Source organism: Rhopalosiphum maidis, chromosome 2, assembly GCF_003676215.2.
Source record: "Rhopalosiphum maidis isolate BTI-1 chromosome 2, ASM367621v3, whole genome shotgun sequence".
Taxonomy (NCBI): domain Eukaryota; kingdom Metazoa; phylum Arthropoda; class Insecta; order Hemiptera; family Aphididae; genus Rhopalosiphum; species Rhopalosiphum maidis.
The window spans coordinates 30,431,165-30,447,304 of record NC_040878.1 but is presented as its reverse complement, the minus strand read 5'-3'; the positions used below and the strand labels follow the sequence as shown (position 1 = coordinate 30,447,304).

The following is a 16,140-nucleotide window of genomic DNA, read 5'->3' as shown; positions in this document are numbered from 1 at the left end:
TAATCGTCATATTATAAGAATTTTGGGGTTAGAAATTATTACTATAGATATTTTGGAGAGGTTTGAGATGAACTAGTTTATCGGTTAAACGCTGCGAGGTTTACTAGTGATGGTAAGGGAGGCATATTTAACGACTTTTAGACAATATTTATAAGAAGTAAATTTAATAAAAAAAAATTGTTTTTGGATAATATATTTTAATTATAACGCTCTTTGAAACTCCTATATTTATTTTGTTACATTCTGTTCACATAAGTATTAATCAGTTTTCCGTTATTCACTATCCAAAAAAAAAAAAAAATTCGGGACCTAAGAGACGTCCAATTATGATTGTACGCCATCAGTTATGATGATATACATACCATTTGAATTAGGTACTATAATAGTTGGCTTTTTGTACAATATATCAACTAATTTTGACGAGCTGCAATTTTTGAGATACAATCGACGAGATATTTTGAAATGACAATTTTACGAGCGAAAAACTGTGTATTCCGGTAAAGCTAATTTGTCATTTTTTTTAAACTAGACGTCGGTAAAAGATAACATTAATCCCTAAACATTCTCATTTTCAAACATTTTTAATTTATAGTACTTGTCAAACCAAGTAATTTTTTAATTTTTTTTTTAACCTTATCAATGAATTTCTTTAGAATAATTTGCCAACAAAAAATTAATTAGTTAATTTATTTTTCTACACAAAAACTTTGGGTCATCTTTTTTATGAACTTCGGTACACCTACACCATTGTGCACTCGATTCAGTGTTATAGTAATAGGATAACATGGTGTTAAAGTTTCACAAAGTACGTGAAACTTTACTGACAACGGCCCGCAGCGTGTCATAATACTTGAATACCCTCAAACATTCCCACTCACGTACCCAGATGCTTAGCCAGTAAATATTTCCTAAAATACTTAGCCCCTTCATGATAAAAATACGTACATACAGCTGTGAACCTAAACTTGCAATTTAAAATATGTATTCTGTACGGGTTAAATGTTGATGCACTTACCGAGTAAAAGTATTCGGCGTAGATGACAGGCAAAGGGGTGAAATAGTCTCACGATATTCAGATAGTTTTGAACTCCAAAAGATGAATAAATTTATCCGCGAGAAGTGGTGGTTTAAAAACGTCCAAGAATATCATCGTATGGGATGGGTTGTTATAATTCAATTTAAAAGAACATCGGTGGTAATCGGTGTTATTAAGTTTTGTCGTACAAGTAGCAGCTATTATGTGGGATTGTGTTTGATCCACGTGCGTGTGTATGTACACGTTTTCGTCACCAGACGGACTTCCGGCAGTGAACATATATATATATATATATAATATATAATATACTTACAAGAATATAATGTACCGGAAAGAAAAATCTCATTACAGGGAGACCGGCGTAATAGATGTTCGCCGGTGTCCATATCTTATATATATATATAATTGAATACTCGTAGCCATAAGCCGGTCGTTCGTCATATATGAAAACAACAACGTTGTTATATAGTCGGGAAAATCGTTTTTCCACTCGAAATGAACGATACACAATAATATAATAAATAACGTATAAAAAAAATACACACATATATATATATATATATTATGTATTGTACACTTTAATACGGACGCACGTACAAACGGTAATAATATGGCTTATACGGTGTAATAATACACGTATAAGTTGTATTAAACGAACCGTATTGAAATATGGTGAACCATACGTGTATAAAAAACAGACACACACACACTTGAAACGAGACGTAGATGTATGTAAAATAATGCGTTAGGTTATTAGACTGTCGACTACGAATCTGTGTGTGTGTGTGTGTGTGTATTATCATGAGCACAAGATATCGGGTGCAATGGAATATAGCCGTATAGGTATAGGTAATACGTAGAGATGTACATGCATATACAAATAGTAATAATAACGGTTGTCGTCCCGTCTACGGCGGTGTAAGTTTACGCGCGATTAGTCAAAATATCGAATTTATTTTCTTTTATTGTATATCATATCTTTTCATCCGTTCTTACATACATTTTTATTCTTCAGACGTGAGAGAGAAAAAAATGTCCGTTTCGTTTGTTCTGTGGTAGGTACGGGATTTTTTATTTTTTTTTTTTAATAAATACAAACGGCCGGTTTTTTTTTTATTTATTTACCATAAAATAATAATAATAATATTACTATGATTATTCGCTCCTTTGCGGAAACAAAAACTAACTCCGGGGAGGTATAATGCGATATTATATACATAATACATAATAATGATTTCAAATTGCAACGCGAACGACCGTGCGTCGACTGCAATTATTCACGACTTCACAAGTCACTGCAGCAAACGCGCTTTCGTCCCCACTCGAAATTCACTCAACTGTATAATACATAATATATTATACGCGCAGCCACCCTTAACTGCGTGTTTATATATACGGCTTAACCCGTTGTATATTGTTACTTGTACTCGACCTCGGTCGTCCCTGTATTTTGTTAGTGTATGCGCGCGTGTACAACACAATATACATGTATATACGTAGTACGAATATACATATCGCTATATTAGCCATTGGGTACGTATATTGTACGATGACGATGCCGCAGGTTTCGTCATCATCAACGTGGTCGCAGACGGTCACAATGCAAATAAGAACACCTCCCGTATAATTTAACGTCCGTGTCGATCATCTGACACTCGAATGCATTTTAATGTTTACGGCATCCGTTTAATATTGATTGGTGTGACCGTTTTCAGTGTGCTGTTATGATGTTTTTCCGATTATTTTTGTACGTATATGGTCATAGTCGAGTGGGTCTACACGTGAACCGCTGTTTCCGGCTTTAAAATGGTCGTAAAGATATGAATAATATTACGGATTTGGAAATAAAAACGAACAACATAAAACGTCAACGATACAACTAGAAAATGCTGGTTTGAGCATACCTAAGCTCTTCTTGCAGCAAATCTTCCGACTTCAAAATAATATGTTTAGTAGATTTTGTCGCATCTTTGCCTCCCATAGCTATGCACGCGGATATGTCTGATGATTTTAGCTTCATCCTCAAAATTCCGTCTCAAACCGCAGTGAAAGTATTTTACCTACCTACTTTACGCTATGATAAACAAAAAGTTTATTTTTGTAAATTCTTTCTGATTTTGGTTTTGACACCTGTCTTAGTTATTTAATAAGTACAAGTGGAGTAATTTTATATTGATTTAATATTATGTTGTGTATTCAAACACTCTAACGTTATAGGTACAAACAAACTTGATTGTGATGGTTTTAAAATATTACACATAATACAATTTATTTCAATGTATACATATACTCATATACTTACCAGTTTTTTGTTTGTTGATTTTGAAAAATCTAACCCTATACTTTTTTTGTATAATGAAATTGTAGTAAAAGAGTAAACACTTCTGTATTGAAGCATAATAAAAAAAAAATTGAAATATAAAATAATATAATATAGATATATTTCGATATATGGTTTTTTAACTGTTTTAATTATTGTAAATAATTTAATCAATCTAAAATATATTGTATGGGTGTTTATAGTAAATGGTAAACAATTAAATATCGGGGATAGTAAAACTACACTCATTACCTAAACAAAAATTTTCTAATTTCACTCGGTTAGATAATTTCATATAACGTATAAATATTAATTTTAGTTGATAACCACAAGTGTGTCGAATAATTTAAAACTCACGATGCAACTAAATTAAAAATGATTATAAAATTCAGGTTAAGCCATTATCTACAACGAACATAAAATTTGTAGCTTGCCAATATTTTTTTTTCCGACGTTATGATGTTATATTAATGCGATAAAAATTCGTATATTATGTTTTTTAGACTTGAGTACCAACCTATTTAGTATACTGTCTTTCATCTCTGTGAGATCATTATTTTGTCAAGTAACTTTCAAACTGTTAAAAGTGAACCTGATTATGATTTAATTGTAAATGGAAATTGAAAAATGAAAATTATATATTTTATAAAGAAAAATATGTAAATGAGGTTATAAGTGGTGTTTTACCGTGGGTGGTTTTCTGTAGTGCAATTCAACTATAAACTTTGTTAACTTGAGTGCGATTTGAAAAAAAATATATGCAATTCGACCCTACTCCATGTAAAATTTTCTTAAATAATTTCCTATACGTATATACATACAAATCGTATTCAAACATTCAAACACATATTCAGTCTTATTTTTAGATGGTTATAAATGCCTATAAACATTTTCGAAATAATTTTTATTTAATTACTAATTATAATACTTTTAAATATTATCATGACTCTGATGAGTTTGTTAAAATTATTATAACTAAAGAAATAGTGAGAGAAATAAGAATATATACTATAAAACTATGGTTTAGGAAGAGTTATTATTTTCTGCACTCATACTTTTATAATGTTCATTTTTTACGATCAAATATAATACATAATTGAATTTCAAATAGTTTAATGATTACAGATAAATAACGATTGATTACGGGTGTATGTTATATGAAAACTTTAATTAATATTAAAATACATTTAATACTACGTAAACTTGCTACGAACACTTATAAATCAATCAAATATTGTAATAAAAATGTAATAAAATAGATTTTTATGAGTTTCCAAATGGTACAAAATATGTAGAATAATTGAATCTATAAAAAAAAAAATTTAAAACAAATTGAAAAATAGGACCTATCATCAATTCATTTTATATTCGTCGAATAATAATAATTTATTGTGTATATCAAATTGTATAATTTGTATATATTTTATTTTACACAGAGTAATAGTTTAAATTTTTTCATTAAATAATATAATACCTATAAAACATACTCATTATACATGTATAAACCTATGTAAAAATTATCATTCATAAATAATATACCTAAAGTTTCTGCGTATTACACTAAACTAAATGTTCGAATAAGATCTTAAATTGAGAATACATATTCTTTATCTATGTTTTGTCATTCAATGTTAATTTGTACACGTAAAATTTACTACCAGACAACTATAAGTTGTATACTTTCTAAAACGTAAAATATGACTTGTCACAATGTTATTTTGTGTTATAACAGCTTGTAATCTTATTTTGTGGTGTTCAAATGTGATTTTTGAAAACACGGTGACCTTCTAAGTTTATACAAATCCATGTGATAAAATTTAAAAATACCATATTATTGATCGCAGTTTTGACGACAAATAAAATACGTATTATTGGTCAATGAAGTTTGAATTAAATCTCGTATCCCTAGAGTCGAACTAGGTACCGACGTTTTCCTCGTGATTTATTTTCACGTGTCAAACACAATTACGGTACACATTTACCGCCCCACGATAATCAAAGAGAAACATTAAAACGTAACGGTAGACGCACAAGTATATATACATTTTTACTGTCGTGCAATAATTTTTACCGTAGTTGAATTTTAAATCATACTTACTCATTGTGGTAATAAGATATGTTGTATATAACTACACGAAACGAGTTCTGTCATTATTATGACTCGCGAAACTATGTACATAGTCATCTCGTTGTTGTTTCGCATCCCTTCCGTCATTCTGTGCGAAACATGCTTAATATTTTTACTTAAAATTACATTTAAAATATCACTGCCATTTAATACTATTATGTTCTAATTTTTGAATTTTAAATTGCAACACAATGCGCTGCCTTAATTTTTATTATAATACACTCAACATTGTAATATATATATATACGAGTATATATCAAAATAATAAGCTCATTAACGAAAGTATAATTAATACATTGCAGTGCCAGCTTGGTGTTCATCATTTTGAATTTTTCTATCTCATAGATACTTCGAATGAATGGCTTTCGTTTGACTTTGTAGCAACCTGTACAATATTATAATAGATTAGGTATTCATATAAACGAATGCATTGTGTATAATTTGAATTTGTAAGTGTTAGTAGACCTTGTTATTTAAGACCGCGAATTGGATTCAGAGACGAGAAAATATTTTTATTTGTTTTATAGCGTTATGCAACCCTCAAAATAAAGTTTATAATTATGATATAGCTATGATCGAGGCTGGCTGATTTCGTTATTGACGTATAATGCATTAATGCGTATGAATGTTTGATGGACGGCGGTAGAACGAAATATCTTTCATTCGTAAATAAAAAACTAATTAAAAGTTGCCGGATAGCATATAGTTAATTTATATGCTATTAGATAATACAGTATTAACATGATTAATAAAGTAAAGCTTTAACGCGAGACGCGCGCGCCCGCTGCGATTGATCGACATTGAATTGAAACAAGTACTTACGTAGGTTACGTAGGTAGTTCATTTCACCTTTATTCTCTTGTATAGGTCGATGTTCTTAATCTGCAAACGGTATGTAATTAAATTTTTACTGTAATTAAATGATATGTATTATTTATTTTAGCCACGTGAGAACTTAATTATAAAAATACGTTTTCAGAGATTAATATTAGTTTTTAACAACACGATATAATATGTTTAGTTATGTATTTTTCTCGTACGGTAATTCAAATAAAAATAGGAACGTTGCATATGGATTAACTTACACAAATAATAACTAGCTTTTTAATCAAATTATTAATATATAATATTAAATAACCGTCATTAATTTTATGGTTCAGTCTACTTTAAGATCAAGCATCGTCAGTTCTTAAAACCGACCTACACATGCGTATATTTTGCCAAACATTTCAAAGTGCATTGCCACCATCTTTAGTCTTTAAACTTTGTCATGTTATAATTGCTCAAGGGATTCCAATTTATATTGAGTTATCTCTGAATATATATATATATATATATATATATATATATATATATATATTGAAATAAATACAACGAAATTTTTCATAAATCTCATGTACAATTTTAAAAACGGATAACATTATTAGGTATAAAATACGGTATATACAACTATTAAGATAAATTAATATTTTTCTCGAGGAAATATTGGATTATGAATTTAACTTTTTTTAAAACTCTAACCAATTAATCATCATCATATTCATTCCGTAATAATATAGGTATTGCTTAAAAAAAATACCAGAATATAAATAATATTTTTTTATTTTTTTATAGTAAAAATGTAAAATATAATTGAATTAATCGCCGTACAGAATATAATATTATACACGAAACACTTATATGATTTAGTACTCAATTATTCAAAATATTCACGCTGAATATTATTTATATTTTTATATTTAATTTAAATTTTACACTTTATATTATATTAAAATTCACATTATCAGCTTGACATTTATTCGTATCAAGTCAATTTAGTGATTTTTTTATTTTAAATGTAACAGAAATGTTATGACTATTACGTAATTGCTTAATAAATTTTGACTATTAAATTATTTTACAATTTATTTTATCGAACAAACTAATAAGTTACTAAACCTAGTGTTATAATTATTTATTATAAAGAAATAATTTATCTACCATGATGGATTTCCCTTTTTACTCAGGAAACCTGTCTTAAAATTATGTTTTTGTTTGTCCCATGCGATTCCGTTATCCCGTGTTGGGTTTCATTGTTGTATATTGTTTCTTGTTATAATAGGAACCTATTTGGTTTCACATAAACAAAAAGTCTAATATTAATTCTTCGTTGTTAAAATTTGTTTCAGAACGCCTTGAATGCAGAGTACCACAACGATTCCGATGTGAACTAAATGCGTCCTTCATCAGAAGTTATATATTATACTCTTCTTATTTAAAATCATTCGCTTCGTTGTAAAACCCTTAATTTGTTTATATTTTACATCCACACCAGTGCTTCTTTAACCAAATTGTACTTTAAGTATACATTTTAGTGTTTACAGATTTTTTAGCGTAGTTGATTGTATTCCACTTTAGTTCTAATGTAAATTTTACATTCCCGATAAAAAATATATTTGTTTATTCCACAAATTAACAATACTCTTAAATATATGTCAAAATATTCGATAACAGTCATGATATATTTTGTTAATATTTCAATAATAACATTATTAATATGATTCTAATTCTAATTATTATTATTACAGTTAATACCATACCTATTCTAAACCATAATTAAAATAAAATAGATTTGAACTTATGTGAATTTCCGAGTAATATTTTTTTTCTCAGAAGCCACTACTTATTCTACCACAGGATTTAAAAATTAATAATAAAAAATATATAATGTAATATTATATATGTATATGAAATAATGATGATACTAAGTACTATAGATACTAGGTACTAATGATAAATAAAGTGGCTATGGAAATTTGCGTACAGTTTTTGGAATGAATAATGTTTATAAAGCAAATAAAACATATTTAAACTTATAACTATTAAAGAAATATTACATTTTATTGAAATTATGTTTGATCTTTTTTATAATACACCTTTAACCTTTGAATTTTCCAATATTCAATATATAAAAATAGTACAAATATATTATATTACTCTAATATATTCTTTTTGACTCTGTTGTACTGATTGAGTAATCAGTAAATAAAATTAAAATCCTATGTTGACGTTGAAAAGTTTTTTACAATTCACCATGATAAAAAAAAAAAATGAATTGATTGAAAACATAAAGAAGAAATTGTAATAAAATATAAAAGTCAAAATGCATTATAGAATCAAATCTAATAGCTACGTTATTGGACAATACTCGGGTGATTTAATAGAACGATAAATTCGATTTATCAAAAAAAAAAAAAAAATAGGAGAAATACGCATATGGTAAGTATATAATAAAATACAACGCTCTTCGCTTCTACAATCATATTATATGACTTAGTCCGCAAATATTAAAATGTCATCAATACATATTTTAAACACTGAAGTTGTTAATCGGAGGAACGTTACATTTTGGCTGATCAAAATAACACTACACACACGCGTCTACAACAATATTGAAACGTTACACTGGTTTAGTGAGACGATACTTCAATACTTGTCCAATATTGCATATGATAAATGACAGGTGAACAATAGTAATTAGTATGGTAATTTGGATATGTAGTTATACCAATGAATGCAATATAATAAATACATGTTATAAAAGTGTATTCAAAGTCGGAGACTTAGTGATGAAATATGATTCAACATACCTGATGATAATATTTTATAAAAATAAAATAAAAATACAATATTCCCATAGAAGATAATATAAAAATTTTAAATCAATTCATAAACTAAAAAATAAATATATTTTCACATTAATAATTATCACGATAGTCCGAACAACGTGAATCAGTCTTAGATATTTGATCGCTTTAATTAAACACGAGTTATTTATTAATTTGATACTACTCCAATCTGGTCCATAGTTACAACATGTGGTAATAAAAGTTCAAGATTTCACATAGTGCAAAGGTGGTGGTGAAAAATAAAACATTTGATATCAAAGGCATTTTATTATATTATAAAAGTTTTGATAATGATAAAAGTGACTAGTTTAAATGTGTTTTTGGTTTACCTTTTTTTAAAGGCCAGAGTAAAAGCCAGATTGTTTTATTAATTATAAATTCATCAAACGTGATAATAAAAAAAAATATTGTTATAATAATAAGCTAAGTATATTTTATAAATGCGTACAAATGTTAAAAATTAATAACTTATTAAGCTATAATAATGTGATTATTAACTATGACAATTTGAGATCCAACTCATTGAGAATATTCCAATAATGTATCCAATTACATTTATATTCAATTCTAAAAACCTATATTTTTATAAATAAATATTTCAACATTTTTGACGTTTAGATACCGTATTTTGCATATCACTATATTTAATTATATATTTCAACGCTTATTTTCTACTATATACCAGTTTGATTTTTTTTTTTTTATGAAATTTTTTGGTTGTACGTGAATAATTAATATCTAAAATAAAATAAACTCAAAATTACTATCGTTAACAAGAAAATAATAATTTGTATTACCCTTTTGGTAATTTAGATACAAATTTATATGTTTAATAAAGAATTTATAATAATAATAATAATGTTATTAGTTACACGCTTTTAAACCTAATTTAGCTTAATCAAAACTAAATATTATCTTTTTGAACTTGATAAGAAAATCACATCAACTTGAAGTTTAAAACATTGATTTTTAATTAAAAATATTAAAAATTGTTAATTAAATATAAATTAGTTATTGATTGTACATAGTATACATTTTTAAAATAAGTAAATAATAATAAAACTTTATAAATAAAATAGATAGGTATTCAATGGTTGAAATAGATGTAATTAATATTTTTATTATATAAAAGTTGTGCTGAATTTTAGTGAAATAAAGTATCAGGGTTTATTTGTAATATAATAGTATTCAAATATCTAAAAATACAAATTAAAATCAGTAAATTTGATAATAACATTTTTAAACTGTAGTTTTAATTAAAAAAATATTTATACCGAAATCCTACAAACCAAATAATTAAACTACTGAAACCCTGTAAAATAAATAATTAAATCATATTTTTTTCTGTTTTTATTTTTAACTCCACTTTAAGCCATATTAATTTCCATTCAAACTATGTCAAAATAACATTTTTCATAAATGTCCAATTATCAAATTAATATTTAGTGTTGAATTTTTTATGTTATTTAAAAATGAATATGTATTATTATACGAATAACGCAATATTAAGTGAATAAGAAACTTGTATCATAATATGCGTTATACATATTATTTCTACTGAATTACTTTCATTATGCGCCATAAAATGCAATTGTCGTCAATATTCTCCAATAGCGAAATACAGAAAAAATACACCACGGTGAGCAACCTACTTTTAATTAATTGTAAATAATAATGATTAGTTGAATTTTACTTTTCGATCTTTCAATTGTGGTGTAAAAAAATAGTCTACAATTGGTTTTTAATGATTGTTTAGAGAGCACAAAAAACAATTTCGCTTAGTTACAATACAATATAGACCAACTATTGTCGTTCTGACATAACTTGGTGACGCCATTGAAGGTTGCAGACAAAATGCACCACATCAACAATCAACATTATTATTTACCTATACTTGATCGAGTTTTCGAAGGCTCTATCGAAATTAACAAAAATCATATTATATAATATATAACGAATATATTGTATTATTTTTCGATATTTCTATACAGTTCTAGTACAGTTCCTTATACTAAATATTTAATCTATAGTCATTCTTATATTAATATAAGAAATGTCGAATACAACAATATGTTTGTGTATAATTATGATATACCTACTCCATGTCGTGTGAAATAAATTATTATACTAATTTGTGTAATAATAATACATGCCATGAGTAATAAGAAGGTGTAAAATTATTATTGACTATGTTTCACTTAAACAGAGTAATATAAAGTAAGTGAATATTATGTAGTGACTATATAATTTAATTATTAATAGTTAGAGAATCAACCAAAAAATATCAATTTATCTAAGCCAAATATAATTCAAACCCATAATAGTATATATTAAATTATATATTATTATATATAAAACTCGTAATTATTGTAAACGTTACTGTCAACTTGTTATTATAGTTTTTATTTTTAAATGCAATTGTATGTTCAATAATTGTTCTTATTATTACACGATTATGTGTTACCTATCAAAAATGTCTGTGTTACTGTTTTCCAAACTACAAAAATTTCCATTGTGTGTCGAGCATTTGAGTGTACTCGAATATTTGCGTATTTATAATTGAACACAAACACATCCGACTAAATGAGAAATCTCAAGATATTGCATTCGTTAGATGAATTCACGTTAATTTAATTTCCACGCGGTTGTTACTTACAACTTGTTAGTGGAAATTTTTAAGAAATAGTTGTTTGAATTGTTTCTGTATAATATAGGTAATCCACCATTTTCTACAACCTTACAGGCAACAGAGGATTATAAAATACATAAGATAAATATTATACTCCTCGTTTTCAAAGATAATGTTATAACGTTGAGTAGGTTACTATAACGTTATAGTAGGTCTACTTACGTTGATAGTAATGTACATACTTTATGTTATGCTTTGTACTTCAAATGATTGTAAATAAATGACCATAAGCAATATGTCGCAAGAAAGTTATAAGCACAAAGCGTATATTATTATCTCGATGAGATAAGATCGTCGGGTAAATTTTAGAATAAGTTGACAGCGAGCAACGTGGTAGGTGGATCTATTACCTATTTAATATTTTACGCGCATTGTAGACCACTATCAAATGCACAGCGGGCCTCCGAGGTAATAAAGATAGTAAAATACGGATCCGCCAAGAGGTAAAATTAGTTTCATAGCATTAAAAGTGTATCGTCTAATTAATGATATGTCTGAAGAGCCTAAATTCTTTATTGTTTTACAATTAAGAAAACAATTTTCATCTTAATAGTTTATTAATTATTTTTTGAAAAAACAAAAAATTCATAAATACATGTATTTTACATTGATGAAAGTAGTTCAATAATTTATACGTAAAAAAAAATTAGAATTAGAATTGGAAATACATTTTTATTCTGTCCACAAAAATTTATATTTGTGTTAAAATTAAGGAAACATTTTTTTCTTCGAGAAAAAAGTAATATGAAATATTACTGTTCTATTAATCGATTGGTTATTAAAAAATGGGTGTAATTTTTCAATTTTGTCAACTGTTCAAACATTGTTTTTCTTCAAACTGTAAAAAAATTATCAACAAATCGTAAAACATTGTTTTTACCTTGACTATATTATTTTCGGGTAGACCACGAGCTCCACCTCAGAATCATTTTATATTATATTACCATGATATATTACAACTTTCAAATTTATAGTCTTAATAATAACACAGTACTGGCTTGTGCCAAGGTGAGTGAAGTTGACTAAGCTGAGTCTCCTTTCTCCGCATGTTTATAGTTCTTTATCTAAGCTTAAATTGTAATACGTTAATTTAATATTAATGCGGGTGGTTATGTAGGTGTTTTATTATTCCAAATGCGATTATAATATGCAGTATTAACATTAAAAAAAAGTTAAAAATCAATAATACTGCCTGCATGATTTTATTAACATAAAGTGTTAATCTGTTAAAATAATAACATATAATATATTATTATTTTTAATTAATAATTAACGGTAACTGAATTCATGTATACAATTACTAATTCTCGTGTACCTGTCAATTGTATAGCTAGGCATTTATTTCCTTTTTTTTTTTGTCGCTTTTATTCAACTCATTTTTCTTTATTCATGAATTATAATTGTTTTAATTCAGACTCAAAACCTCGTCAGATTTTTTTGTCCGTAGCCAAGTATTGTATTTTCAAACACGAGTTTACCATAATATATTTACATGAATATTAGCATGACAATCGCACCACGATGAATATAACTATAAACAGTATATTATTTATCAATAGAGCAATGCGGTAACAGTCGTATCATTCGCGCACTATGTTCTCACACTCTGTACGTTATACTGATATTAATATAACACCCCCTCCCCCCATCAAAGGTGGACGTACTACCGAGTTTTTTGAAATCGAAGTCACATCTCAGCGGGCGTTTAAAAGCCGACGCGGCCTATTTTTCAGCCACACACATCGTCGCTCATCGCCGCTCTCCAGTTGAACGTACCGCGAAGTCAATGTGTCACTGGTTGCATACGCGCGTATAATGAACGAAAAAATCGCTGGCAAACGGATGAATGACGTGGTCTGTGGCGTTCTGTCACGCTGAAACAATAAGTATACCTACATAGTAGCGGCGTTATCATTTAATAAATTCGTACGTATTTAATACGATCTAACGAAGTAGAGAATAGATACCAGCCGATAATACACGTAGACTGCGACTACTTATATGCTACTACTATTAATACTACTACTTCTCGTACATTATATTATTATACTAAGCGATATGCGTGAGTCGCACAGCAGCACAATGTTCGCGTACGTTTTTTTCTCGGTGTGTGCTTGCTATTACACCATTTATACCTATTATGATGTTTATTGATTATGATATTTTACGTGAGGCATTCCTATTATGTGATTTTAAATACATTTTTAAAATTTGTTTACTCGACATATTTCGTTTACTCGAAAAATAAAAACAATAAAAAAATGTCTAAATATCTAGTTGTTATATTATAAGTACTTAAATTGAGTGCACATTTTTAAAAGTATCTTTGTAGGTATTGTATGCAACGAAGATAAATTGTACCATGCAAACAATTTTTTTGTACAAAATTACATTCTATAAAACGATTTAAACTTACCAAATATCCAAGTCATATAACTCATTATTTTGGTTATTGTTGCATATGATATACTTTCAATTAGAGCGTATTATAAATGTTGAAAATATATAAATTAATAAAACACAAAAATTAACAGGGAAACTAGCTTAAACATCGTTAAATTGTTAATTGCTTTAGTATTTACAATATATAAACGCATTTCTAAATTTGTCGATAGCAAGGAAACGTTTTGTAAAGTTTTTTTATGTTCTTCTTTAAATTTAGTATTGGAACATAAATGTAAACTATGTTACATAAGCCATCAATGTAACGAACTGTTTATCCTTCGCTACAATCACAATTTAATGATTCTGACGTACCCTATTTATATAGAGTGTAGTCACATTTCCTCTGGTCAATTTTTACTCTATTCAGAGTAATCCAATGCTCTCTTAGTAACTCAAATCCGGGAACTTTTATGTCTGGTTTATCTGACTAAAAAGAAATCCCGGTGATTTTTATCATTCTTTTTTAATTTCACTCAGTTTCTATATTCCAAATTAATATCTATATGTTCATAACTCATAACATTACAAAACAAACAACTAACAAAAATTATCCACTTACCTAATTATATCTACTGCAATTTATTTATAAAAATTACAAACCTTAACACCATTATTTTACTTCAAAAAGTATAACAAAAAATATACACCCAAATACCCAATGGCCAATAGATACTAGATAACTGAAGTTACAACTATTTACAAAATAATCCCTGAACCACAGCTATAAATATAGATAAATCATTCGTTATCAATGTTTACTATGATATATTATATATTATATAAGCATGATAAAACACAATTTTGTCAAAATAATTCAAAGAAAGTGAAATTTTCAATTTTGAAATATTTCAAATTCAAAACAGTAGGTATACTAATATTATTTACTTATCGGTGGATGATGAGACGTTTCTAGGTATTTAATATTTAACTTGAATTATATAATTATTATTGCTGAACATGTGAATATAGTGCAACAATAAAACGCGAAGTTTTGAGCATGTAATTTAAAATAATATATGTATGTGAACAAATTTGCCTCATTCAAATGTTTTACAAAAGTAATAATAATTTAATTTAACACTCGTTTTTTTCATAATGTGTATTTTAATTTATTTTAATTTTTTTGTCAGTTATATTAATAAATAGTTTATATACGTCCCTACATTTTTTTGTCAACATTTGATTAAAAAAGTGTAACAAATTTCATTCATAATGTCGAATTCAAAACGAAAAAAAGTTTGAAAATCTAATTCTCATTATAATTTACTGTTTCGTAATTGAAAACAAATAACGAACGAACAGAATATGTAATATATTGAATATAAAATGAATTTTTGAACGAATTCTTCGAAATTTCTATTTTACAAATATTGATAAAATAAATATTATTATTGCATAAATATCGTGCGTTCTTGAAATGAAACTACCACAACTCTAAAATTGTGTATTACTATCAACGTGTTCATAATTTTGATTATTTGTCTTGTGTTACAGATTTGTGTCGGTATTTAATTTTTTTACAGCCATATTTCTAAAACAGGTAACAAACAGATCACGTTTGCAATTTCAGTATAAGAATTAATGAAAAAATTAAAATTAAAAATTATAACGACATATTATTTTCATTATTTGCAGTCGTTTATTGTTTGCTTTTTTTTTCTTTTTTTTTTTCATTGGTTAGGTACATGATGAGTGATGCAGTATTATTTGGTATTTGTATATTGATTTATTTCGATTGTAATTTAAATCCCAACAACTCGTGGTATTTTTTCTTTAGTTTAATTATCAATGTGTGGTATTTTGTGTTGCGTTCAAAATATAACACAACAGGAACACTAAAATAAATTAAAACGT

At 27.0% G+C, this 16,140-nt stretch overlaps 1 protein-coding gene across 1 annotated transcript in view; it reads left to right on the top strand.

Moving 5' to 3' along the window:
• Nucleotides 1–7,942, top strand: part of LOC113553947 (short neuropeptide F) — a 63,813-nt gene extending 55,871 nt beyond the window's left edge. The window contains exon 4 of the mRNA XM_026957551.1: nt 7,653–7,942. Within this exon, the coding sequence (XP_026813352.1) occupies nt 7,653–7,697 (45 nt within the window). The 3' untranslated portion in view covers nt 7,698–7,942. The remainder of the gene's footprint in view (nt 1–7,652) is intronic.
• Nucleotides 7,943–16,140: the final 8,198 nt, after the last annotated feature.